The sequence below is a fragment of the Uloborus diversus genome, chromosome 8 (genome assembly GCF_026930045.1).
Source record: "Uloborus diversus isolate 005 chromosome 8, Udiv.v.3.1, whole genome shotgun sequence".
NCBI lineage: Eukaryota > Metazoa > Arthropoda > Arachnida > Araneae > Uloboridae > Uloborus > Uloborus diversus.
The window spans coordinates 138,015,153-138,041,700 of NC_072738.1; the positions used below are offsets into that span (position 1 = coordinate 138,015,153).

Genomic DNA, 26,548 nt, shown 5'->3' on the forward strand with positions numbered 1-26,548 from the left:
TTCTTTTTTTTCCCCTCCAATTAGTTATTTTCTCTTCTTAAAGTAAAACGTAAAAAACTGACACAGTTGAACCTCGTTTATGCGAACGCGCTTTAAACGATTTACTGCGAAAATGAAAGACACTTGCAATCCCCGTCCTATTGTATTTATAAATAATGCTATTTAATGTTATTCAGATAAAACGAACAACGGTTAAGACGAATTAATTTTAAAGGTGCGTTTGAGTTCGTTTAAACGAGGTTCGACTGAATACCCTTGATAGCATAAAGCAGAGGGCAATTTTGAAAATTCAACAGCTTGGAAATCAAATGTTCTTTAAAAAAATATGAACTAGTGTAAAATTAGATCACGATACAATGTTACCTTTAAAACTAGAATGTCGCCCGTCAACTTATGACGGGTGAAAATTGCTTCTACTTTTCTACGTTTCAACGAAGTCATTGTCTGTTTAGCGATATTTTGATATTGAAAATTTTAATCCTAACTCCAGTGGATTAACCCTCAACTCCAGCAGAAAGCGTTCATTGTTGACCGCTTTTTCGTTTCTTCATTCCCCTGAAATGACACAGTCTTACCAGTAAAACAGTTAAGTTACCGGATCGAGTTCAGCCTTGTCACAACAAAGCCTTTTCCTGCATGTTAAACGTTACCAAAACATATTATCAAATTCTCTTGCCGAGGCGCGAGTTTCATTGTTGAAACACGCTGGTTACTCGATCATCGGCTGTAATTTATCTGAGGACGACTGAAGTTCATTCACAAAATTACTTTTTCCTCGTACTTTTCCCAAGAAATTAAAAACAATCCAGTTCAGCTGTTAAAATGAATTTTATTCTGATAAGTGCACACCAATTTCGTTTCAGCGTATTATTTCATTCTCTATGCCTGATAAAGAATGGATTCCTTCATTGTACCGAAAGCAATGTCTGCTGGCAATGTATTTGCTTGACTGAAAGCTGTTGGCGCAGAAATACAGTCTTGAGGCAGGAGGTACTCCCCTTCTTTCAATTTTACAAGAGGATTAAGAGCGGGTCTCGGTGAATTCGGTAAAACTGGTGGAGTTTGAATACTTTCGTAGTAAGCTGGCATTGCGTATTCTAAATCACTTCCTGTTGTTATGCTTCCACTGTTTCCAGGTTTGAAAACCACCACAACTTCTTTCGCACTGAAAAAGAAAGCAAATCCGTGATAAGAATTATTCATGGAAGAAACATTTCTAAGAAAGTTCCTAAGCAACACATTTTATTTCCGGGAAACGTTTTAGGATTACACGGGTGTCCACCAGTTTCCCATGAAAATCAAGTATCTTTGTAAAAATGTTTTCCGAATTGCTACAAGCTACAGAATGCAGCTCACTGACACGAAAAATATTTTTAGCTACTAGTATCAAAATAAATTCAGCGTTTTGTTGAGTGTTTCGACTTCAACTCAATTACGGTCCATCCCGATCGATTGTCCAAGGGAAGGCGTATTGCAGTCTCCGAACAATGTAGCTTTGCAAAAATTGCAGTCAAATAAAAAGGTGCTGGGATAGGTATTTACTTGCTGTTCTATTTTAGCTTTGGCCATGATCTGCTAAAACGCTTTTGGAGCATTCTTGGTTAATCAAGATGGTGACAAGCTGCTGCTATAAACATGTGTAAGTTTTGCATGGAATATTCCTGATCTATTGCAGAAACGTGAATCGCTTTTATGGGAAGGTTTCGGATTTTTTCAGAAGGATACAAGGTTAATTTTAGGTAGGTTACTGACAGTTAGCGGGAAACTTTCTTGTTTTTCCAGATATTTTACTGGAAGAAAATCAGTATATTGTTTCCCAGGAACAGGGTTTTTACTGTATCAGTAAGTACAGTACTGTAAAATCTTCTTTGAACTAACGATGATGAAACGACAGATTACATTAGTGGACTCCATTGGGAATAGGTGCCAACTTGTTTTTGGGGCCAATCGCTTCAAGGAGTGACCCAAACAAGCAATTTTCTTTCTTTCTTTCTTTTTTTTTTTTTTTTGAACTATTGTCAAGATATTAAGCTGCACCAATTTGGTTGCTATAAGAACTAAATTTGAAATTCTGACAGGACAACAATCACATCAACCTGCTGGTTGCCATAATACGTTAATTTGAAATGCCGCCTGAACATTAAATCTGGATATTTGCGATAATACGTAAAAAAACGATTATTCATTCAATGTGCAATAATTGCTCATCTCATCGCAATTTTCGAACTAATTGTACTGTCATTAAATTAATAATCAAAGCGTTCTTCAATGTATACAATTTCAATTTTTTATTACTTGTTTCGGCTATGAACGGGTTAAAGGAAGCTCCGAACAAAAGTTTTTGGAAGGGGGAAATTTCTCAAATTGCCAAACGAAATTCCAATTTTATTGAATGATGAAACACGAGCACACACACACACACGCACCACATGTAACACATACACAACATCTAATGCGATGGCACATTAAGCGCCAGTAAAAAAAAGGAAAAAAAATTATAATTTTCAAAATTAATTTGAATTCTGAAATTTTTACTTCAAATTATGTTTTTCGCAATCACGAGTTGCGACAGGACCCTACTCATTGGTTACTACCCACTTACTTGTTTCTAGAAACGGATCCTGACACTACAAACCAGCCCCTCCTGTTGGGCGGTTACGTGCGTATAGTTGTGTATGTGTAGACTTGTGTGTGTGTGTGTAGACCTGTGTGTATGTACGTTGATGTGTGTGTATGTGTGTAAAGGCGCGTGTGTGTATGTGTGTGAGTGATGGACGCCAACGACCAGGAGAAGCGGCTACCGCGGAACAGTCGCACCTGCAGAGGACGGTGGGATTGAAAAAGGAACCACAACATCACAAACGGTCAAATGAAAACAATTATTAACAATCGTGATTGCTCAGAAAAAAAAAAAGAAGAAATTAAAAAGAATGATCAGTGTTGCAATATTGCTTAAAACTTTATACCCAACGCAGACCCTTTTCCTGGACCAATGCTCAGAACGGACCCCTTGTCATTTGAGTGCATAGATACTTGCAGTTTGTAGTTGTTGTTGTCTTGTGCCAGTCAGACTGGCAATTTTGAGTGCGTTGCTTCACTTTTTCAACTGTACCGTAATTTAGTGTGAAGTCCGACTTTCACAGTACGCGCATGCCATGAGGACTCGTTTATAGGGTGGGCAACCATTCACAGCACAACAACTTATTCACTCAAGAGAAGGACAATGACAGGAAAGAGAAAGTACATCCATACCCAAACCGGGATGTTAGTTTGTAGTTAGTTGAACTGAATTACGTTAAATATTATTAACTAAAACATCGCCCGTCAAGGTATGACGGGTGAAAATTGCTTCTATATTTGAACGAAGCCATTGCCTGTTTGATGATATTTTGATAGTTGGAATTTTAACCCAAACTCCAGTGGATAAACCCTTAATTCCAGTAGATAGCGGTCATTGTTGACCATTTTTACGTTTCTTCTTTCTCCTAAAATGACAGTCTTACCAGTAAAACAATTAAGAAACCGGACCCAGTTCAGCCTTGTTAAAGTGAAGCATTTCCCTGTATGTCGAACATTGACAATTAATATTATCAAATTATCATGCCGTGGAGCGAGTTTCATTGTGGATGACGTCAGGAACGTTACTCGATCATTCGCTATAAAATAAATGAAGATCAGAGGGGAATGACATTATTCTAAAAAAAACTAAGTAGTCTGCCCACGGAATTAGCAAACGTCCAGTTAAGACGAGTCCATCTGAATGAGGGGAAAAAATAAAAGTATTTGATGCGCGTGTTCCGCTTATTTAGTACTAAGCAGAGACCAACAAATATTGTAAAACTAGCAAAAATACCCGGCGTTGCCTGGGTCAGTAATAATTATTAGAAAAAATCGTTACTTGCTTTTGCTTTCTGTTTTAAGTGAAAGAATTTAAAACACATCTTTTTGACGTGATTAAAAATCGAGTTTCTTCCTTACCCATAAAACTAAAATAGCAATAAGTATAAAGAACAAAGTAGTATTGATTTAGAAACGAAAGCACTATATTTAAGCATATACACAAATTTAAAAAACATGAAATTAATCTTCTCATGTTTAAAAATATTAATCTGTTGATACTTTTTTTTTAACATGGAGTCTAAAACCTTCTCCGTATGGCTAATGAAGTACGAAGTGATTAAAAAAAAGTAGCTGCGCTCGTAATCCCCTTATACTTGCTTTAGTTATTTCGGGAAATTTCAATCATTGTGGCTCTTGGTGCGATTTTACCGAATTTGCGAAAGTCGTTTCGGGATACCTTCGATGATGCTCCCCCATTCTTTCCTTACTTTGTAAAACGATATATTAATTTTCGTTACAGAGATATCGTCGCCAGATGCTGAGATATTTTTGGTCACCATAAAATGGCGCTAAACAGTTTCATCCGAAATGTTACCGAAATAAGTAATAATATTTGGTGATTGTTTGAAATTGTGCAAAAAGGAAAATTAATGGAAGTTTTTGTGCTGTTTATGGATTTGCCTAATTTAGTTGCTGGATTATTAATTACAGTAAAAAAAGGCTTTTGAAAATTTTTTGATTTGCGATATTTTGTTTACATGGTGAAAGCTGAGAAACATTATGACGTAGTCTTCGGCTTAAAAAACAGCAACGTTGAAAAAACTGCCAAATGCATCAGCTACGGAAATCTTTCTGCAAATATTTTGGCGATCTGCTGGTTGTTTGGATAATGAGTAAGTGTTCAATCAGCATAAATAATAATAAAAACCATTAATTACATTAAAGTTCCGTTTAAATGGAAAATCATCAGCCAAATCATGTATTATTTGCCAATCTTGTACAAAAATCTTACTTCAAGATTTGACTTGAGAAAAGCCTTGAACAGTCACGAAAAGCAAAGATAGTCAACAATACAACAATTGTCGCTATCGACAGGGAGTTGAGATGATACACTAAATACTGTATTAAGTCGAGGAAAGCCTTCGAACATGGATCTAAAAAGCTCATAACTCGTTTTTTATTCTACTTAGAAATTTCGAACAGGTGCCATCTTCAGCAGAAAAATCAGAGCTTTCGATGGACATATAATGTAAATATGTGCAAGTATTTTTTCATCCCAATATTAGAGAATTTATACAAAAATTGTGTTTTATTGCCCCCCTAAGGGGGTTTTGCCCCCCATAACGGGACGAAAACTACCCTATGTGTTATTCTGATGCATAAGCTATATTATTGTAAAGTTTCATCAAAATCCGTTCAGTAGTTTTTGCGTGAAAGAGTAACAAACATCCATACATCCATCCATACATCCATACAGACAAACTTTCGCATATATAATATTAGTAAGATTTTAGGAGCCAGGTAAAAATTTCAGGCTTCCGACAAATTATTTCTCAGAGTTTATAGAAAAACTCAGAGAAACATAGCTGCTCAAAGATTTTTATCCTTAAAAATAACTCGTCATCAACTCGTCATTCCCATGGACGGACCCATGGACGGATAGGGAAGATATTGAAGTTTCAAAAGTATTTTTTATACAAATTGCGAAGAATTTAAGGGAGCTCTCAATTTGAAATGTTTCGGAACATTTCAAAATTGAGGTCTTAAAACCACGATTTTAAGCCATTTTTGGTAGCGTTAGAGGAAGGAATGAGGGTTAAGATCTTTCCTCTGCTAATTTTTCGAAACTGTAGTTCCAGAAATGAAATTTTAAGCGATAATCGATTATGTTTGGGTGAGAGAGTTCAGAAGTTCTCAGTAAATTTTCCAAAATTGAAATTCTAAAAACGCATTTTCGCCCCTCCCCTGAAAAATTCCTGGATTCGCCCTTGGTACGACCACCAACGCAAGATTTTCTAGCGTTGAAGCTCAAGATGACGGGTAGTATTGTCCGTTCTTCACAAGAAGGCACTAGACTCCTCCCTCGTCACGTGGTATCCGATGATTCTATTTCGCTGTTTTCGGCAGAAGGTATATTCGGATCATAGCATTTTGTTGTAAAAGCAGCGGTTTTTAAAATGTAAGAATAACTAAAATGACAACAGACAAGTGAAGCAAGTGATGTAAAAACACTAAGATTTTTTTGCACATTAAAATGCACGCCCAAGTTAAGGCTGTCTGGTTGTCTCATTTAGAAGCGCGTGGATTGCGTACCGATCACCCCCGCGTAAAATAGAACTCTGCTTTCAAGGGGCGTGGCGAAGTGCCTTCTCGTGAAAAACGGACAATAGTGCTGAATGTACGACTCCATACTTCGAAAGAGAAATTTCTGGTTCTCAAGAGCAAAAGTATTATTTAAGTATCATTAAACAATTTTGAAACACCTTTTTATTTTTCGAAGTTTGCCGCGGACCCTCTAAGGGAAGGCGGACCCCCAAGGAATAGGCGGACCACAGTTTGGGAAGTCCTGATGGTCTAATAATTTGCCGAAAAGGGAATGTTTTTGGGAGCATCTCTGATAGGATTTGTTAACCTTCATAGCCGAAAACAGCTGTAAGTATATATATATATATATATATATATATATATATATATATATATATATATATATATATATATATATATATATATATATATATATATATATATATATATATATATATATATATATATATATATATATATATATATATATATATATATATATATATATATTTTTACAAATTCTGTAAATAGTAATTATTGTAGTAACGTAACCTGTAAATCGTTTCCCGTAATGAATATACAACCCCTTAACATATGGCTAAAGTATACAACCCCCTATTCTTTTTTTCTTATTTCATTCACTGATTTTATCAATGAAAGTGTAGTTGTAGAACGTTGTAGCATTTTCTGGAATATTTGAGAGATTTCTTTTCGGTGTATATAAGCCGTTAGCGATGGATAAACAGTTTAGTTTCGATTGAGATTTCGAACTGAGAGTGTGTATTAGCTCTGTTTATAGCGAGGCATTTCGCTGTGTTGTTTTCGTATTTGGAAGTAAATACGTGTGTAAACGTTGAGTTTACGGTGTTGTGTGATAATTGCTTTATTGCTGATGAATAATTTAGCAGTTGTTGTCGATCTTTCATGTACATAGTGTAAATAAATTTCCTGTGTTTTTATCAAGAACTGTGTTTTCATTTCAAGAAAGTGGAAGTCGCACCGAATCCGTTACAATTGGCGCCCAACGTGGGGCTACTTCAGGACTTTCTTGCAGTAAGTGTGACTTTGGACACTTTTTCATAAAGACTTTTTAAATTTGGACTTTATTTTTATGGTGATTACTCGCGCAATGGATGAACAATTAAAACAACTGCTTGATGCAATCAACTCTGTGAAGAGTGATATGGCGGCTAATCAAGAACATTAAAAAATGATATGGCGGCTAATCAAGAACAATGGAAAAGTGATTTAATGGTGCTGAAAAAGGATTTAACTTCTAAACAAGAGGAAATTAAAAACGACCTTACTTCGGTAAAGACTGTGATGGAAAATAAATTTAATGAGATAGAGCATCGAGTTGATGCTTTTGATGAAAAATTTGAAACAGTAGAAAACCGTATCGCAACAGTTGAGAATCATGTGGATGAGAAAATTAAAGACATGGAAAGGAGATTGGCGACCGCGGAAAGCAGCTCTGTACAGTTTTGCGCTCCCACATCTGTTGCTCGACCGTCCATTAAACTGGCCACATTTGATGGGAAAAGTTCGTGGCAGGTGTACAAGACCCAATTCATGATAGTGGCGGAAGCGAACGTATGGGACTCTGCTACCAAGGCCTGCCATCTTGCAGCATCCCTGAGAGGTGACGCAGCGGACATTCTTCAGACCCTTCCGGACAGCCAGCGCCTGGATTTCGCCGCCCTCAGAGCTGCGTTGGAGCTTCGCTTCGGTGAGAAGTGCCAGAAAGATTTCAGCCGACTCCAGTTGAAGTCCCGTTTCCAGAAAACCGGGGAAACCCTGCAAGAGCTTGCGGCGGACATCGAGAGACTGTCTCATCTTGCTTTTTGCGACTGCCCTGCGGATGTTCGAGACAACCTGGCACTCAACTACTACATCGACGGGGTTCGAGATCCGGAAATCCAGAAAGCTCTACGGATGGCGGATGTCAAAGACCTGAATTCTGCTGTTGTGTATGCGATGAGATACGAGGCCGCCCAAGAAGCAACCCGTGTGGATCGCCATCTAATCCGGACTCAGGAAGCTGATGAGTCTGATTCCAGGTCGTCCCACCTTGCTGAACTTGAGAGACAACTCGGTGACTTGGCAAGACATCTGAGCAGCATAACAACCCAAAAGAAACAAGAGCAGAAGTGCTGGAAATGCGGTAGTGAAGGACACCTGCGAAGGAGTTGTCCGGCTCGCCAAGCTACGCGAGGGAAAGAGATCACCTCCACCAGAGCTCTGCAGATTTCCTCTACTAGTAGTGGCAGTGATGGACTTTTCATTTACGCACATGTAAATGGGAATCCTTGCAAACTGATTGTCGACACTGGAACCAATGTGACAATCGTTAGGACAGATGTGGCTCGTGAATTTGGATTGAAACTGTTGTGGACATCGCCACGCGTAAGTCTCCAGACTGTGACACGTGACAAAATTGAGATTGAGGGTAAAGTGGACTTGGAAATAGTGTTTGGGAATGCCACCTACCATCATACGGCATTCGTTGCTGATATCACGGACCCCATCATTCTCGGATTGGACTTTTTAAAGAAGTATGACTTCAATCTCGACTTCAAGACTAATGAGCTGCACTCGATGAGAGAAGACATAGCCGTTTTCCCCGCAGAAAGTGATGTAAAATCCGCTCATCAAATAATAGCCCAAGCAGATTTATCGATTCCCTCAAGGTCAGAATCATTAATACCTGGCTCCCTTGAAGAAAGCAATAGTTTTCGATTTGGACTCATTGAATACCCTAACCTAAGCAATAACCTAAAAGGAGTGCTGGTAGCATCTACACTTCTGGACCTTTCTAAGGATGTAATTCCTGTAAGAGTCGCCAACGTGAGTGAAAGGCCAAGGAATATTCGGAAAGGTGAAGTGTTAGCAACTTGTACTCCAGTAAACTGCATCATTAGAAGAATCAATTCCCTCGAAACTGTGTCTTCTGAGTCCTTGACATCGAAGTTAATTGGGAGTGCGCCATTATCGAAAGATCAAAGAACTGCTCCGGAACAATTGGTGGACGACTTCAAGCATCTGTTTTCATCTACATCGGAGGATGTTGGCCGTACGAATTTAACGCAGCATAGGATCTACACTGGAGAACACCCCCCTATTAAACAGCATCCAAGACGACTACCGTTCGCCAAGAAGGAAGAGGTTGAGACCCTCCTGAAAGAGATGCAGGAGAATGATGTCATCGAACCCTCGTCCAGTCCTTGGGCCTTTCCCATCGTCTTGGTCCGAAAGAAAGATGGCTCCACCATATTTTGTGTCGATTACAGACGGCTGAATGAAATCACCAAGAAAGACAGTTACCCTCTTCCACGGATAGACGACACCTTGGACACTCTTTCCGGACACAAGTGGTTTTCGACCCTGGACTTGAAGAGCGACTACTGGCAGGTTGAGATACACCCTGATGACCGAGAAAAGACAGCGTTTACAACTGGACAAGGCTTATGGCAGTTTAAAGTGATGCCCTTTGGCCTCTGCAATGCACCAGCTACGTTCGAGCGTCTTATGGAGACAGTGTTAAGAGGACTTTCCTACGAATCCTGTCTGGTCTACTTAGACGATATCATCATCGTGGGACGCAGTTTCGAAGAACATCTGGCAAATCTTAGGAAGGTGCTGCAAAAGCTTAAGGAAGCCAATCTGAAGTTAAGCCCGTCCAAATGTAATTTGTTCCGCCGGGAAGTGAACTACCTTGGTCACATCATCTCTTCTGAAGGTGTACAAACCGATCCAGAAAAGGTATCTGCTGTCAAGAGTTGGAGTCATCCCGAAAACATCCATCAGCTGCGAAGTTTCCTGGGGCTCTGCACGTACTACAGGAAGTTTGTAAAGGGTTTTTCCAACATTGCACGACCTTTGCATAAGCTGACGGAGAGCAAGCAAAAGTTCGAATGGTCTAAAGAATGCGAAGATGCATTTTTACGACTGAAGGAGGCTTTAACATCAACGCCTATCCTCGCCTATCCTCAGCCTGAAAAATCCTTCATCCTGGACACTGATGCGAGCAACGAGGGCATCGGAGCTGTTTTATCCCAAGAAATTGACGGAAATGAACATGTCATCGCTTACTGGAGCAAATGCTTATCAAAGTCGGAGCGAAATTACTGCATCACCAGAAAGGAGTTACTGGCCATAGTGAAAGCTGTAGAACACTTCCATCATTACCTCTACGGCCGAAAATTTCTGCTTCGGACAGATCATGCCTCATTAACTTGGCTTTTGAACTTCAAAAATCCGGAAGGCCAGATAGCCAGATGGATACAACGGCTCCAGGAATATGACATGGAGATCAAGCATCGAAAAGGGTTATCTCACGGTAATGCTGACGCTTTATCAAGGAGACCCTGTCCTGAGAACTGCCACTATTGTTCCCGAATCGAGAAACAGTATGGAACGACTAGCCCTACCGCCTATCAGGTGACAGTGACTCCAACATCATCAGAACCTGATCCATGGAGTGATGACCAAGTTCGAAAAGATCAACTTGAAGACCCAGACATAAAACCAATTTTAGAGTTCATGGAAAGTGACAGTCGACGCCCTAGCTGGCAGGACGTTTCCATCTTCAGTCCTGCAACAAAAAGATACTGGGCTTTATGGAACTCACTCCATTTACGGAACGGCGTGCTACACCGGAAATGGGAATCTGACGACGGCAAAACATCTAGGTGGCAGTTACTACTTCCCCGATCAAGGATTTCAGATGTTCTGAAAGAAATACATAGTAGTGCGACTGGAGGACATTTTGGTGTCTTGAAAACCCTCAATAAAGTTCGGGAGCGCTTCTTCTGGAGCAAGGCGAAGGATGACGTGGAGAAGTGGTGCCATTCTTGTGACGCCTGTTCTGCTCGTAAAGGACCGAAGAAGAGAAGCAGAGGGAAGCTACATCTGTACAACGTTGGAGCTCCTTTCGAACGAATTGGGATCGACATCCTGGGTCCTCTACCAAGAACTGCTGATGGGAACAAATACATTCTTGTTTCCATCGACTATTTCACCAAATGGCCGGAAGCATATCCCATTCCAGATCAAGAAGCTACCACCGTAGCAGAGACCCTAGTCCAACATTGGATCTCGAGATACGGAACACCTTTGCAGATTCATTCCGATCAAGGGAGGAATTTCATCTCTGCTGTGTTTAAGGGCCTATGTCAAATTCTCGGAATTGAGAAAACTAGGACAACACCACTACACCCACAATCGGACGGCATGGTGGAGAGATTTAACCGCACAATCCTGAATAATCTCTCACTTATGGTCTCCAGAAATCAACAGGATTGGGATAAGAAGCTACCTTTGTTCCTGCTGGCCTACCGCAGTGCTGTCCACGAGACTACCGGATATGCCCCATCGCAGATGCTCTTCGGACGAGAGCTTCGGCTACCTTGTGATCTCGTCTTCGGTCGTCCTCCGGATGCGCCTTCATCGCCTGAGGAGTACATCCAGGATCTCCAGGCCCGGTTGGAAGACGTTCATAACTTCGCACGAGAGCGAATCAACGTCGCGGCGGAAAAGATGAAGACCCGATACGACACAAGGTCTACTGGACATGAATTCAACGAAGGCCACAAGGTTTGGTTATGGAATCCCATCCGACGGAAAGGTCTGTCACCCAAATTGCAGTCGCATTGGGATGGACCCTACAAAGTCCTTAACCGACTAAATGACGTCGTAGTGAGGATCCAAAAATCACCTAATGCAAAACCTAGGGTTGTACATTATGATCGGTTAGCCCCATACTATGGCCATAGTTCATGAGTATTACGTAAACAACCATGGTTGATAACATAAAAGTTGTAGATAATTTTTGCTTTTAATGTTCAGTAATATTTCTTGTTATTATTGTGTTTTCTGTATCTGTTAGTTATTATTTAATGTGTGTAATTGTGAACTTGTGATAGAAGTTTGGCACCCTTTCTGGGGATTGTACTGCCCGGGACGTGCAGTCCTTGGGAAGGGGGCAATGTTACAAATTCTGTAAATAGTAATTATTGTAGTAACGTAACCTGTAAATCGTTTCCCGTAATGAATATACAACCCCTTAACATATGGCTAAAGTATACAACCCCCTATTCTTTTTTTCTTATTTCATTCACTGATTTTATCAATGAAAGTGTAGTTGTAGAACGTTGTAGCATTTTCTGGAATATTTGAGAGATTTCTTTTCGGTGTATATAAGCCGTTAGCGATGGATAAACAGTTTAGTTTCGATTGAGATTTCGAACTGAGAGTGTGTATTAGCTCTGTTTATAGCGAGGCATTTCGCTGTGTTGTTTTCGTATTTGGAAGTAAATACGTGTGTAAACGTTGAGTTTACGGTGTTGTGTGATAATTGCTTTATTGCTGATGAATAATTTAGCAGTTGTTGTCGATCTTTCATGTACATAGTGTAAATAAATTTCCTGTGTTTTTATCAAGAACTGTGTTTTCATTTCAAGAAAGTGGAAGTCGCACCGAATCCGTTACAATATATATATATATATATATATATATATATATATATATATATATATTAGTTTTTAAAAATGCATGATTTTAAACTTACCGCTTCTGTTGAACCAAGTAGATTACGATGCCTACAAGTGAAAGAATGATGATCACAAGGACTCCTCCTACAACAGCCACTACAGGAAAAAAATTAAAGAAAAATAACAATTAATTTTCTGTGTGATTTGTGAGTAACATTTCTAAAACACGTAATGTTTCCAGTTTTTATTTTTTGTCGGACTACACGCACGATCGTGAATATGATGTAAGTAATTATGTCCAACAACCATGGTTATAATTTGTAAATTATGTAGATAATATTTTCTTCTAACATTAAGTAATATTTGTTTATTTGTATTGTGTTATATTCGTTTTCATTTAATTGGTGCATTTGTGATGCTAATTATTCTCTATTCTGGGGATTTTACTAGTAGCAATATTATTTTACTGTTTTTTGTTCTTCACTTATCTGTATTCTTAAAGAAAAGTCAATCACCATACTTATGCTTTGCAGTGCAAAGGGAAATTTTATGTAGGCGTACAAACATGTTTTGCAGTTGCAGTTACGAGATTCAGAAATGTAAGTACTTACCGATTATAAGGCTTCTTTTCTTCTTTTCTGTAAAAAAAAAAATGCAAATAAAGATCCTTAATATAGATCCTGTAATAAATATTTTTTCATGTTTCATAAATTGCTTTAAGTACTAAAATTTAGTAGAACAAATAATGTGTAGGGTAGTTCAAACAGATGAATAATCCCCCCCTCCCCCCCACCCACTGCCTGCCACCACATAAATGCACAGTCAATAATTTGCTGTAAAAAGTTCAAAAGTTATTTTCTTACATGAATTGGCAACAGTAACTTCTTATCTGTACCATTCCAAAAAAAAAAAAAAATACTAGAAAATTTTGTGTTAGACAGTGGTAAAATGCGCTCACTGTCTGAATTGTTGCACTTTTGTTTTCATTTATTCCTGGGTGTATCTCAAAATAGGAGACTTTTTTAAAAAATAAAATCTTGAATTCATTTTTTATTTTGATTTTTAAATTTGCGAAAAAAATATTATTTGGCAATAAAGTGTCTTGTATTCGACACTTAACTTGAACTTGTTGTCACAGTGCTAAAAAATTCAATTTTCACTTTAAAAAACATACTAATTAATTTTTCATGAGTCATTTGTCATTGGTATAAACAGAAAAATCAATGCTAATGACAAATTAAATTTAAATAATACTATAAACAACACAATATTTACAATAAAAAAATTCCTTGCTGCGGCATTTACACATATCAAAGTTAGATACAATTAGTAAAACAAAAATTTTTAACTACAATTTTTTTATGAAAATTACTATCCATTCTAATGACGTGGAATTGATAAAGCATGAACTCTCTTTAAAAACGAAATATAGATGAAAAACTTTTGCAAAATGTTACAATTTTAATTATTAAATTGAATTTTTGGACGAAAAACCACTTTAAATTTATTTAAACGCCGAAGAACAATTAGTTAGTCTTAAAAAATGATTCTACTAAAGACATACTGCGGATACTTATGCTAATGACATTTCGGAATTTTATTATGTTGTTTTTAAGTGTTTTTACTTGAAAAGTAAGTAATTTTATGGTTTAATTAAAAAACAAATCAAACGTATCTCAAGTTCAAAACATTCTAGAAGTACTGCAAACTTATTTTGAATATTTAAGGAATTTTTTTTCCCCCTTTTACGAGAATCATTCACCAAGGCACGGATCCAGAATCATAGGGTTCATGACCCCCCCCCCTATCTAAGCGACAAAATATAGCCTAAAACTGCCTTTTTGAGGACTCACACTTCAAAAAAATTACCTCAGAATCTCTGTTTGAGCACGAAAATTGCCTTTTGAACCCCCCCCCCCCTAATCGGAGTATGACCTCCTATAATTTCAGAAGCTGGATCCGCCCTTGCACCCACTACCCCCGGAAAAACATGAAGCAGAAATATGAAAGGTGTCCTGATTCTTTTTTAACCATTTCATATAATAAAAAAATTTTAAGTATCAGGCAGTAAATACTAGTTTGAACGATAGTATGAATTTCTGAAAATCAAATTTTATTTTTCATTAATTCGTTAGCCTACCCTACGATAAAAGCATAAATTTAGATATGTGCAGACAGTGACAAACGGTTAAGTAGTGGTATTTCCTTAAAATATTCTGATACTATTAATCAATAACAGTAAATTGCCAACTATGCAGAAAGCAGGAGTGCCCACCTGGGGGGGGGGGGAGAGTCATGGCGCAGACTGCACCATTGAAATTTTTAGGAAGGGTTGTTTTGACGGGTATTTTTTTTCATTTTGTGGAGGGCTCTTGCTTTGGGGGGGGGGGAATAGTGATATTTAGTTGGGTGCCCCTTGTTCTTAGGGCGGAGAACACCCTTGCAGTAAATACTAAGTTATGCATATTATTGAAACCTGTACGCGTCCGTTTGTGTGCCTGTATCCCTCTTTCTCTCCGTTGGATATGGGACATCCAGGGAAAGTAATTCCTCCCTGTCTCATCCCTCTAAACCTTAATGGATCAGACAACCAGGGGTAAAAACATTAAAATCATCAATTGCCACCCGCCACAGGTGGCGAGCGAATCGAGCCGGAGCGGAGCTCCCTAGTTACAAATGAGACTGGTTCACTGTAGCGCGGTCTCTTGTCAAGCTTGACAGTAAATAGTTGGAGGAATATTTGAAATTTTAAGGAGCTTTTAATGTAATTTAAAGGTTTATTTGTTCATTTATTTGGAGGGTTATCTTAAAATGCACTTGAACGTTTAGTGGCTTTCTGAAACCTCGTTTACTTCCTTAGAAGAATTTTAAATTTTTATAGGAACATTTGAAATTGTAAAGCACCAAAATTTTTTAAAACTCACTACGACCACGTTTCCTTAGCTCTGCCAACTTTTAAAATATTGTAAAGAATTTGTTCGATGTTTTGAATTTAAAACCAAAATGTTGGTTTTACTTCGGTCGTTGGTGAATTATTTAAGCAATTATTTGTTAATCCATGGATATTTTTGAATTCGAATAAAGTAGCCGGTTAACCGATGACTAACTAGGCACTCTCTAATAGAGCTACCGGTTGATGAAAACATCTTAAGACCACTCACTGTGACGTGATAGATCAAGCTAGAGCCGCTATCAAACTAGGCCCCTATAAATACGAGCCGACGCATCAGCTTAAGATCAGCCTTTTTGTATCGGAGCGCGTGTTTGATGGTTGTCTTTTCTGGTAAGTTGTCGCGTTTAAGGATTTCTCACTACGAGCAATTATTTGTAACGAGCAATTATTAGCGGCAATTATTAACGAGCAATTATTAGCGGCACGTTAATTGGTTTTTTTTTTTTTTTTCAATAAAATATTATTTTCGGCAAATTTGGTGAAATGTGAAACTTTGCTGTGGTAACCCTAGCAGTGCAACAATGAAAAATCCGATACAAAATGGCTAAACTTAAGCTGATGCGTCGGCCAGTCTATAGCGGCTCTATCAAACTAAGGTCCCTATATATACGGGCCGGCGCATCAGTTTAAGATCAGTCTTTTTGGATCGGAGCGCGAGTTTGATTGGTTGTCTTTTCTGGCGATTGTTCGCGTTTGGTGATTGTTCAATGCGAGCGATTATTAGCGGCACGTGAACTGTTTATTAAATAAAGTATTATTTTCGGCAAATTTGGCGAAGCCCGAAACTGTGCTGTGGTAACCCAAGCAGTGCAACAATGAAATCCGATCCAAAATGGCTAAACTTAAGCTGATGCATCGGCCTGTCTATGTAGCGGCTCTATATCAAACAAATCAACGACTGACGTCATCAAATCAACCAACCGGTGCATACGGTTACTCTATTCGAACACACCCCATATGAGGTTAATTCCGCTATTTTATTATTATTTATTTTTATTTATTTTGGTTTATTTATTTATTTATTTTTATTTATTTATTTATTTTATTTAATTTTTCTTTTTTTTTTGACGTCCTATGATGATCATGTACATTCTACGAACGACAAGACATTGAACGTTTTTCGTCAATGAGAAATTCATACGAACGTTTTTTTTTTTTTTTTTTCTCTTTGTGTTTTTGTGTAGAAGACATATACTTGCAACGTAATTATGTGGAAATAGATAAGGCGTACTGATTCTTACTTTCGCATCTAGCATTGGAGTATGTCCATGTTCCATTTTTTTGGCATGTTACTACGTCAGGACTTCCTTCTATTTGGAATTCCGAATCACATTTCAACTGGCGCCTTGTTCCAAAAGAAAATTTGCTGACGGATCCTGATACAGTCCATTCTCCCCGAGATATCGTTCTGTTACCAACTTCTGAGCTACACAATATTTCTGCAAGACAAAAATATACAATTGAATTGAGATTGGACTTATAGTTTCGAAATTCTCCGTAGAAGTCGGATGCATGTTTGAAAATAAAAAACAAAAAAACGGTAAGGCTTGACCACAGAGAGATGGAGGAGAACCTTGAAGCAGAAACATCATTTGTTTGGTAGAACCAGCCAGAAAAGCGCCGAGTAGTAAGAGGCACGTTCTCGCTGATCCTGTTTAATACAAAATTAGAAAAAAAAAAAAACTATTACAGTCGAACTCATTTATAACGATCGCGAAGGGACCGCGATATTTACTCGTTATAACAGAGTGCTCGAAAAAAACGGGGTCGTGAAAAAGATCATAAAAATTTATACATATGCCTTCTTTGTTATTTTATATTTCTGTACAGTTCCAAAGAAGTTGCTTATTTGATTAGAACTGTCTTATTGTCTCTTGTTATTGTTTTCGAGGAACGTGGGGTCCGAAAAACATCTTCATTTGCACCTGTAGCTTCAAAATGGTTTGAGGTTTTCTACACTTTAGAAGCCAAGTATGTCGAGGTCTATTTGACTTCAAATTTTTCCCATTTGTAGTTATGGGGTGGGGGGGGGGGGGGTTGTTGCATTTCTCTCTCTCTCTTGACTTTTAGCTACAATATCCTCCGGAACTATATCTCAGAAATGATAACATTCTCTTCAACAAGTACATAATTTTTAATTGCTCCTCTACTCCATGAATTTCAAAAAAAAAGGGCCGTCATCACTTGTTCTCATGATTTATGTCTTATGGCTAACTTTCCTCTGAATTTAAAATGTTAATGGAATTTTCCCAAAAATAGAAAACTTTTCTGAGAAGGAAATCAACAGACATTTTATAAATTACAAAAATATTGCTCGCTTTAAGCGGGGTTTGCTCGTTAAAAGCGAGTTTTGTTCCCTCAGTCTCATCATTGTACCATTCAAAACTTTTTGATTTTCTCGCTAAATCCTAGTTCTCGTTAAAACAAGGTTTGCTATAAGCGAGTTGACTGTACAAATAATGCAAATGATGTTTTCGCTTCATAGTCATCAGCTATCTCTCCGTGCTAGTCAAGCTTTACCCCATATTAATAGGTGCCAGATTGCGTGACATTATCATATTACTGTCTGACCATCGATTACATGGAAAGGCTAATATCCGGTTTGTAGGCGGAAATGGGCGTATCTATTAGTTAATAGGGGTGTTAGTTGGTTTGTTACAGATGTGCGCTTTTGCCTCTCTATTTGCCTATTTATTTGCTATTATTCTTGCTATATTTTTTGCCTATTTAGCCTTACTTTTGTAAAAAAAAAAAAAAAATTGCTCTCTGTCTCTCTCTCTCTCTCAGCAACATTTTTTAAATCTAAAATATATTCGATTTATATTCTCTTGGTAAAAATTAATTGATTTATTTATTCACAACAAAGTTTTGAGTTTACCATTTTGCTTTTACGTTCCTGAACGAAATGAAAATATTTTCTTTTCTTTTTGTTGTTTCCATGGTAACTATTTTTGTTTTCCCTTATTTTATTTCAGAGAATGCAATAAATGAATAAGGCACTAGTGACATAAAACGCGTGCATCAAAATCCCATCATTATTTTCCCTTCTCCCCTGCTAGATTCATTCAGAAGGAGTTGTCTTTACTTGGCCAAATTGTATACAATCCAGTATACATACAGTACAGTACAATACAGTATTTTCGTATATTACTCGCGGGCAAAGAGTGAAAGTAAAACACGTTTAATTACCTTTGCATAATACTTTACCACCTTTCCAAACATTTTTTTCACATCCGAAGCGTGCTGCTTCATTTTTATACCCTGCACTGCAATGTAGCTCAGCTTTTTGTCGATTGAACTCAAAATATCCGTTGGAGATGAGAAAACTCGGAGGATTCTCACACCAGTAATCTGAAATGATAAACATCTTCGAATGCTTTTAGCTGCAACATGTTACTGTCTGGCTTTCACGAGAAAAGCTCCCGTCGTCAAGTCTGAGCCTGTCTACTGCCATAGAAACGGACTTCGTTCATTTTCTGCAAGGGTTAGCAGGAAGGCTTTTTGACACCATTTCGCCACTCGTCTGCTCGCCTTTGTGCAGTCGTACGGGTTTTTCCAACATTAAGCTTCCCTTGGAAAAATGAGACGCGCCTCGGTGCTATAGCAGTAGACAGGCATAGCATTTCGAGCATTTCGACGGTGGCTTTTCTCGTGATGGTCGGATAGTACTGTGTGACCACGGGTTGCATGGAAAGGCAAACATCCGGTTTACAGGCGGAAATGGACGTATCTATTCGTTTTCAGGGATGTCAGCATTTGCAGATGTATGTTAGCCTCCAAATTAAGCAGAGTCGCATTCATATGAGCAGAACACGCGCATAAAATTTTTATTTTTCTCCCTCATTCAGATAGACTCGTCTTTTTGCGAATTCCATACAATCCGTGGTTGAACAGTAAATGATTCCTTCTTTCAACACTTGTTGATATATGAGCGTTTTAAATAAATTTTAAACTTCTTTAATAACCGTCATTTTAATGCTGTACATTGTAAATAATTTCTGACTAAGAAAAAGACGGGAAGCTCTCTGTTAAATTGCGCAAGAAGTCCTTCATGTGTTATAAATCACTTGTCTTGATAACAGTTTGACAGAAAAAATTGCTCTTTTCCCCACTTTGTAAAAAATAAGGGGGGGGGGAGAATACATACATAGTGAGTGAGTATAAAAACTTTAATGGGGTGTTAGAGGGGAGGAGAGGAAGCAAAAGTTGTGTAAGGAACATACGGTCGCAAACGTAATGCTGAAGTGCTAAATGTACACAAAGCTAGAAACTGATGGATGCAAAAGAAGGTCGCACTGTTATCAACAATGAATTTCCAATTGAAGACTTACCTACATTTTAGCATGAAATTAGTTAAAAACAATTAAAATTCACGTTCTAATTACCTTGGAACATTGGAGCAAATTTTATCTAGTGTAGAAAAGTCAGGGGTTTCTATAGATATTTTATTCTAATTTTTGCGAGCATTTTTTCGTCCTCGTATTAGGTGATTTATGCAAAAATGTTGATTAAAACAGGATGAAACTGGTAATTAATAATTAGTTAATGAATTTGATAATAGAATATTGCATTGCCTCGGGTCAGAAGTAGCATTTCGAATTTCAAAAGAATCCGATCACAGGAAGTGGGTGAAAATTGAGTAGCAATATCTGAACAAGATACGTAAATATACGGAGATTATGAGCTAATTGTATGAATGGGGTCGTTCCCAAAATTTTAAAAGTGTTTTTTTTTCTGAAAGAGCATGCATAAAAACATAGAATCTGGCCATTTTTTAAATAATTTCTTTAAGTTTAATATTTAAAAAAAAAAAAACTTAAATCGGTGCTCTTTCATCGTTTAACGCTTCTGCCGATGTCATCACAAATGATGAAATGCCATTCGGTGGTGCCATTCAAGGTCCGAAATACAGTCGAGCCCGCTTATTAGAATATCGGTTAATAGAATATCCCGCTTATTGTAATGCATTTTCAATGTATCAAACCAATATAATGTGTTATTTTGATCCCGGTTAATGGAATATCCCGCTTATTAGAATATTTTTTCGTGGCAAAATGGCTATTCCATTAAGCGGGTTCAATTGTATTTAATTCGCATCTTTACTCACGTGTATTAGCAACGATATGGTTGATAGCAAGCGTAGAGCGCAATTGTAATTCTCTGCTTGATTATCATAACGTGGAAATGCGGTAGAAAGATGCGCCATAGTGCATCATTTGCGACGTCATAAAGACCACGCCTTGTTTGAAGAATCGGACATTTTAAAAAAATAATTAAAAAATAACTATTGGGAAAATGAAAGTATTTTCTGAGTCCATGTTATTTTTTTATTTATTTATTTATTTATTTATTTATTTTGTTGCTTATTCTATCGATTTCCGTGACTAAAAGTAATACTTTTGACTGAAGGAAACAACCCCATTGAAAAAAAGAGACACAAAATTATGATAGGACTTGTGAATTTTAAGCCAGTTTTTGTTAGATTGTCGCAGAATGCCGAGTTTTCTGATATGCGATGAAATAATTAGAATGGGATACGGTAGGGGAAGTTACTGTGTAAACGTGATGATAATAATTGAGTAAACTTTGAACACACACACACACACAGCAAATATAAACCATTAATCTAAATATTTTTGTAACAAAATAGGGCTTTTGTTTTTTGAGCATTCACAAAGTTCTATGCAAATCTGAAGTAAAATATTTTAGGTTAGATAGTGTGTCCAGTAATTATTCTGGTTTCTGGTCAAAATTGTTTGCCAGATTTTGAAACTTTCTTAATGGGCAATGAAACTACTTACATACCATCTTTTGTATACACTTGTATCTCACAGATACATAATATAGTTGGGCTGTTAATATCACCAGGCGGTTTACTCAGAATTGAAACCGAGTCAGCCATAATTGATTGATCTTTTGAGCACTTCACCACCACCCATTGATTAGTTTCTGAAAAATAGGAAAGATTCTTTTAAAAGAAAGGCATAAAATTACAGGAAAAAATGCATTTCTTTCAAACTGAAACTTTCGTTTTACATTTTACCGAAAATTAATCAAGAATCTTTTCGTCGTTGTTAGTATGTAAATTGTAACATATGAGACAGTGAGAAGCAAACATTGTAAGCAGAGGTGCCCATCTCCCCCAAGTTCAATAGCGCAAATTCCCCCCCCCCCCCATTTTCTCAACCCTCTTTCTCTTTTTATTTTTTATTTTTTGCTCTCTTTTTTATTTTATTTATTAAAAAAATATTTTTTATTAATTTATTTTAAAAAAATAGTTTTTGTTTGTTTATTTTAAAAAAATATTTATTTATTTTGTAAAAAATTTTAAAAATATTTTTTAATTAATTTATTTTTTAAAATATTTTTTATTTATTTATTAATTAATTTATTTATTTTTAATTTATTTATTTTTAATTACTATTAATATTTTATTAGAAAAATTCTGTGCCACACAATAACACACACGCCAACTAAATAAATAAATGAAATGAAATATAAACAGAATAAAATAAAATAAAATAACTTGTCTTAAAAATAAATCGATAAATAAATTTGAAATTTTTTTAAAATCCCCCACAAAAATTTTGATGGCGCAAGTTGTGCCATAATCCCCCCCCCCTCCCTGTGGGCACCCCTAGATGTAAGTGACAAAATTAAAAATTTGGAGATAACCAGTACAAATGGTAGGTGAACCTCTCCTTTTTCTTGGGACAAGAGATCGTTCTAGTAGATCTGATAGGTGCTGTTATACAGCATGATTTAGACAAAAAATTCAATAAAAGCGTACCTAAAACCTTATCTTTAAACGCGTTTTACTCGAAACTTGAAAGTGTCCTCTTACATCCCTTTACTTCTCACTGCCTCATATGACTTTATTAAAATTCTATCCAATACATATGGGACAACATAGATCCCACACCCAACCACCACTACTTATTTAGCAGGGGCGCTCATGTACGCTGTAAAAACGATTCAGAAACGTACCTGGAAAATAATAGGCAGCTGATGTGCCCAATTTCAGCCAGTAACATATCTTGCAAAAACCAGGAACGTTTCTGAAATTATCCTTGAAACTTCCCGAAATATTTGGCAATTTCTCCTATTAATGCCAGAGGTGTCTCGGGAATCTTCTAGAAAATTTACGCGCATGGGTTTAATGTAATTGATTAGACCCTTCCTGATGTACCAAGAAAGCTCCAGAAGCATTAGCGCAACCATGTCCAAAGCTGCGCGAGTATAGCAAGCGTACTCCTTGCCTGCAATTCCTGCCTCGCAAAGCTTCAGCTGTCCAGTGGTTTATTTGCTCATATTAGGAGCGTAAGAAATCCGGACGGGCCATAATCAAGCTAGAGCCGATACACTTAATAAACACGCACAGACAATCTTTAAACTGGTAGTAAAAAATATTTTTCACGCCATTGAAATGTCTACATTCGTGCATCTTTTAGCAATTCAGGAAACGTTTTTGAGAGGATACTTAATTTTACGGAGAAATAAGTGAAAACCTCTGAAATCCCGAAACGCTCCACGGAAATAACCAGTAACGTACCGGATTTTTTTAACAGTGTGGGGGGGGGGGGGGCATGGCGCAAACTGTGTTTTTGAAACTTTTAGGGGGTTGTTTAGAAGTGTATTTATCTCCTTTTTTGAGGGGAAGGCTCTTGCCTTGGGGTTTTTCGCGATATTTAGGGGGATGCTATGCTCTTGCTCTTAGGGGGAGGTTTAACGTACACCTATGCGTCTTACCTAACGTATATACCTGCGCGTCTTACCTAATACTTATTTTTAATTTATTTTGGTATAGTATATTCGCTTATTTACAGTGAAACTTAATCGCCATTCATCATTCCGAAGCACTTGAAAAAGTCAAAAAGCGATAAAAATGAATGAAACTAATTAACTTTTTTTTTTACCAAGGAAAACATTCTTGTTCATTTAAATACATACATACTAGAATGAATTGGGTTGTTTGTGAAATTTTAAAAGTATTTTTTTCTGAAAGAGCACGCTAAAGAAAATGGGATTCCAGAATTTCTTTAATTTTTGACAACGTTAAATATTTTTTAACAATTATTTTAATCGGAACGCAGATTCAATTTCATTTTTACGCTTCTGCGTATGACATCAGAAGTGACGAAATTGCTTGCACGGATGCCATTAGTGCAGAGCGCAATTTTTTTATACGGTTCTTTATTCTCATGTTCTAGCAACGCGGTTCATAGTAAAGCAAAAACATTCAACGCCACAAAGAATAGCGCGACAAAATCCATCACTTCTGACGTCATAACGACCTTGCCTTTTTTCTAAAATCGAACAGTTAAATAAATCCAATAAAAATACAAGTTGGGAAAGTAAAAGGTTTTTCTGGCTGCATCTTTTTTTTTTTTTTTCTTTTTTTGCTTGTTCTATCAATTTCAATGATTAAACGTAGTACTTCTGACTGATGTACTACGTTTCTGGGTACTTCAGTCAGAAGTACTGGGGGTGCTGAAGTGAAGGAAGCACCCCCATTATGAATTAATATTAATAAATGCACATACTGCTGTGAATCCACCTTTACTTCAAGTGATCTTGAAAGGATGACACAGACTTTACAAAATCACAGCAATTTCTTTAACGGTTGTGATTACTGGTTACACTGTTAAAAAAAACCTGAAAGTTCAGGTAGTTTTCTGACTGATTTTAACAGAATATTTCTGTAATGCTTCAAAACATATTTTTTCCTTACAACAACGTAAACATCCCGGACGAAAACGGAATTTTTCCATTTCTAGGGTTGCCGCTCTGCTGTACTTTGCTTTCATTAGTCTTCAAGTCATGATAAACATCCCTTATTGATAGTGCTTATTAATTGCACTGTTACATTTTGCTAATTAAAAGCATATTTAGAATAACAACTCGGATGCTGTAGACAAAATAGATAGCTTGCTATTTCATGTCTGGAGAGTAATACACTCGTTATGTCGAAATTGTTTATACGCCTTTTAGCTTTGTAGGTTTGGAAAAATGTTCGCGCCATTTTTAGACTGGCAGATGTGTTTTGATCGCCCTGATGATTTGATGTGGGTTTTACTGAGTCAGTATTAGAATATTATTGCGGTGTATTATTTTGCTCAATACTTCGAACAATTCTATTCATTAGTCATATTGTGCGTTCTAGCCGTGAGAATAGTTTTAGGATCCCGTGTTATCCATTTAAAATAAAGGCTATTGTATTACTTGTATCCAGATGCAATGGAGACACTTAAATTTAGCACCGCTGGTCACATGTAAGTATTGTTGAATATATTTGTACATGTTAAAATACACATGTATTTTTCTTGTTAATATGCATTTGATAAAATTCCGATGGTAGCTGATTTAGAATTTATAGAACTATTATAAAGTTATTGTTTTTGCTTTAACGCGTTGTATTCTTGAAAATCATTAAAACGTTAAATGCCAACATTTCGTATCAACCGAAGATTATCGTAGTGTGCGAGCAAGACAGAAAAAAATCACTCAGTTTTTTTTTTTTTTTTTTTGACAGATTGAAAGTAAACATTTTGAATCTCCAAATAAAAGTATTTCTTGCTGTTATATTTTTTGCGGAAAGGCATAGCAGATTGTTAATCTTTGGAAATATAATTTTGACAAGAGTAAGTTTTCTTGATTACTTAGAAATCTGGAAACATTCATTACTCCTTTCGGGATTTCATTTATAATAAAAAACATAAATTATTTATTTCCTTAGGATCTCATCCAACAACTTATTTGAGATTATTGCAAGTTTCTTGTAAAAACATTTCGGGTAAAACGAACTGATTGATATGTTTAGCCTAGTATAATGCTTATGCACTAAAAATCTATGTTGCTATTCCAATGAGAGAAAAATGCGGAAATCACCGGGGGGGGGGGGGGGTATACATCATCTGAGCAAAAAATTCTTCACGTGTATGTCAATGATTCTGTTTTTAAACACAGTAAATTGGTATGCGGTACCCTCCATCAGGTATATTATTCCATGATAAAGTCAACCGGTTTTTAATGGTATTTTATTTGACTCATTCTGCAAATAAAAATATTCTATTTTTCATGTATGCTTTTCCATGCCACGCCAGAATATGTACGAGAAGAAGTCGAAGGAAATATCGAGCAGTATCAGCATCAAAAATTGGTGTTATATTTAAATCCACTAATTTCCTTGTTGGTACTTTTCGATTATTTTCATTCATCTGAAGGTGCGAATTTCGAGATGCTTGAAAGGTAAGTTATCAAGCAAAAATTTCACTAAAAATATATTCTAGTAATAAATACAAATTTAAAAAAATTATAGTTTTTGAATAGTTAAACTATTTTTCTATTTTATATCATTTTAAACATAGGATAGAAAAACGAAAATGAAATTTTAGTAAAATATGTGAAAATGAGAAACGAAAAATCAAGAACCGAAAGGTCTGTAAAGACACAGAAAGTTTTAAAACGGAAAAATAGATGAACGGAAAATTTAAAAACGGAAAAATAGATCAACGGAAAGAAGAGAAATGGAATTTTCGTTAAATCACGGAAAATTTATAAATGGAAGAACAGAACTAAACGGAGAAATGAGAAATGGAACTTCTGTTAAGTCACGGAAAATAATTTAACGGAAACGTAATGTTTACGGCAACTTTGCTGCCGGTACTTTATCCGTTATTTTCAGGAAATTTTTTTAACAGTGTAAATAAAAAATTTGGGATATGGTTTCCAAGTAAAATTGTCTACAAATATAACAGAAAACTCTAGAACTGTGTGTGTGTGATGCTTTTTTTTTTTTTTTTTCAGATATTGACGATGTTTATGAACGAATTGTCGTAGAACTCTCATCTTTATAAACATTTCAAATCCAAATATTTCTATGCTGTAGCTTAGATTTGTGTCAAAAAATTCATGATGGCCGCAGATTAGTCTGTAGAATGATAACGTTTAATGTCTTGTT

At 36.6% G+C, this 26,548-nt stretch overlaps 1 protein-coding gene across 1 annotated transcript in view; it reads right to left on the bottom strand.

Moving 5' to 3' along the window:
* Window positions 1-822: 822 nt before the first annotated feature.
* The window catches only part of LOC129227817 (uncharacterized), a 46,358-nt gene continuing 20,632 nt past the window's right edge, over window positions 823-26,548 (bottom strand). Inside the window, exons 5-10 of the mRNA XM_054862430.1 lie at window positions 21,394-21,537; window positions 18,778-18,939; window positions 16,830-17,027; window positions 13,247-13,273; window positions 12,713-12,791; window positions 823-1,165 (exon numbers count right to left, since the gene is read on the bottom strand). Of these exons, the coding sequence (XP_054718405.1) occupies window positions 880-1,165; window positions 12,713-12,791; window positions 13,247-13,273; window positions 16,830-17,027; window positions 18,778-18,939; window positions 21,394-21,537 (896 nt within the window). The 3' untranslated portion in view covers window positions 823-879. The remainder of the gene's footprint in view (window positions 1,166-12,712; window positions 12,792-13,246; window positions 13,274-16,829; window positions 17,028-18,777; window positions 18,940-21,393; window positions 21,538-26,548) is intronic.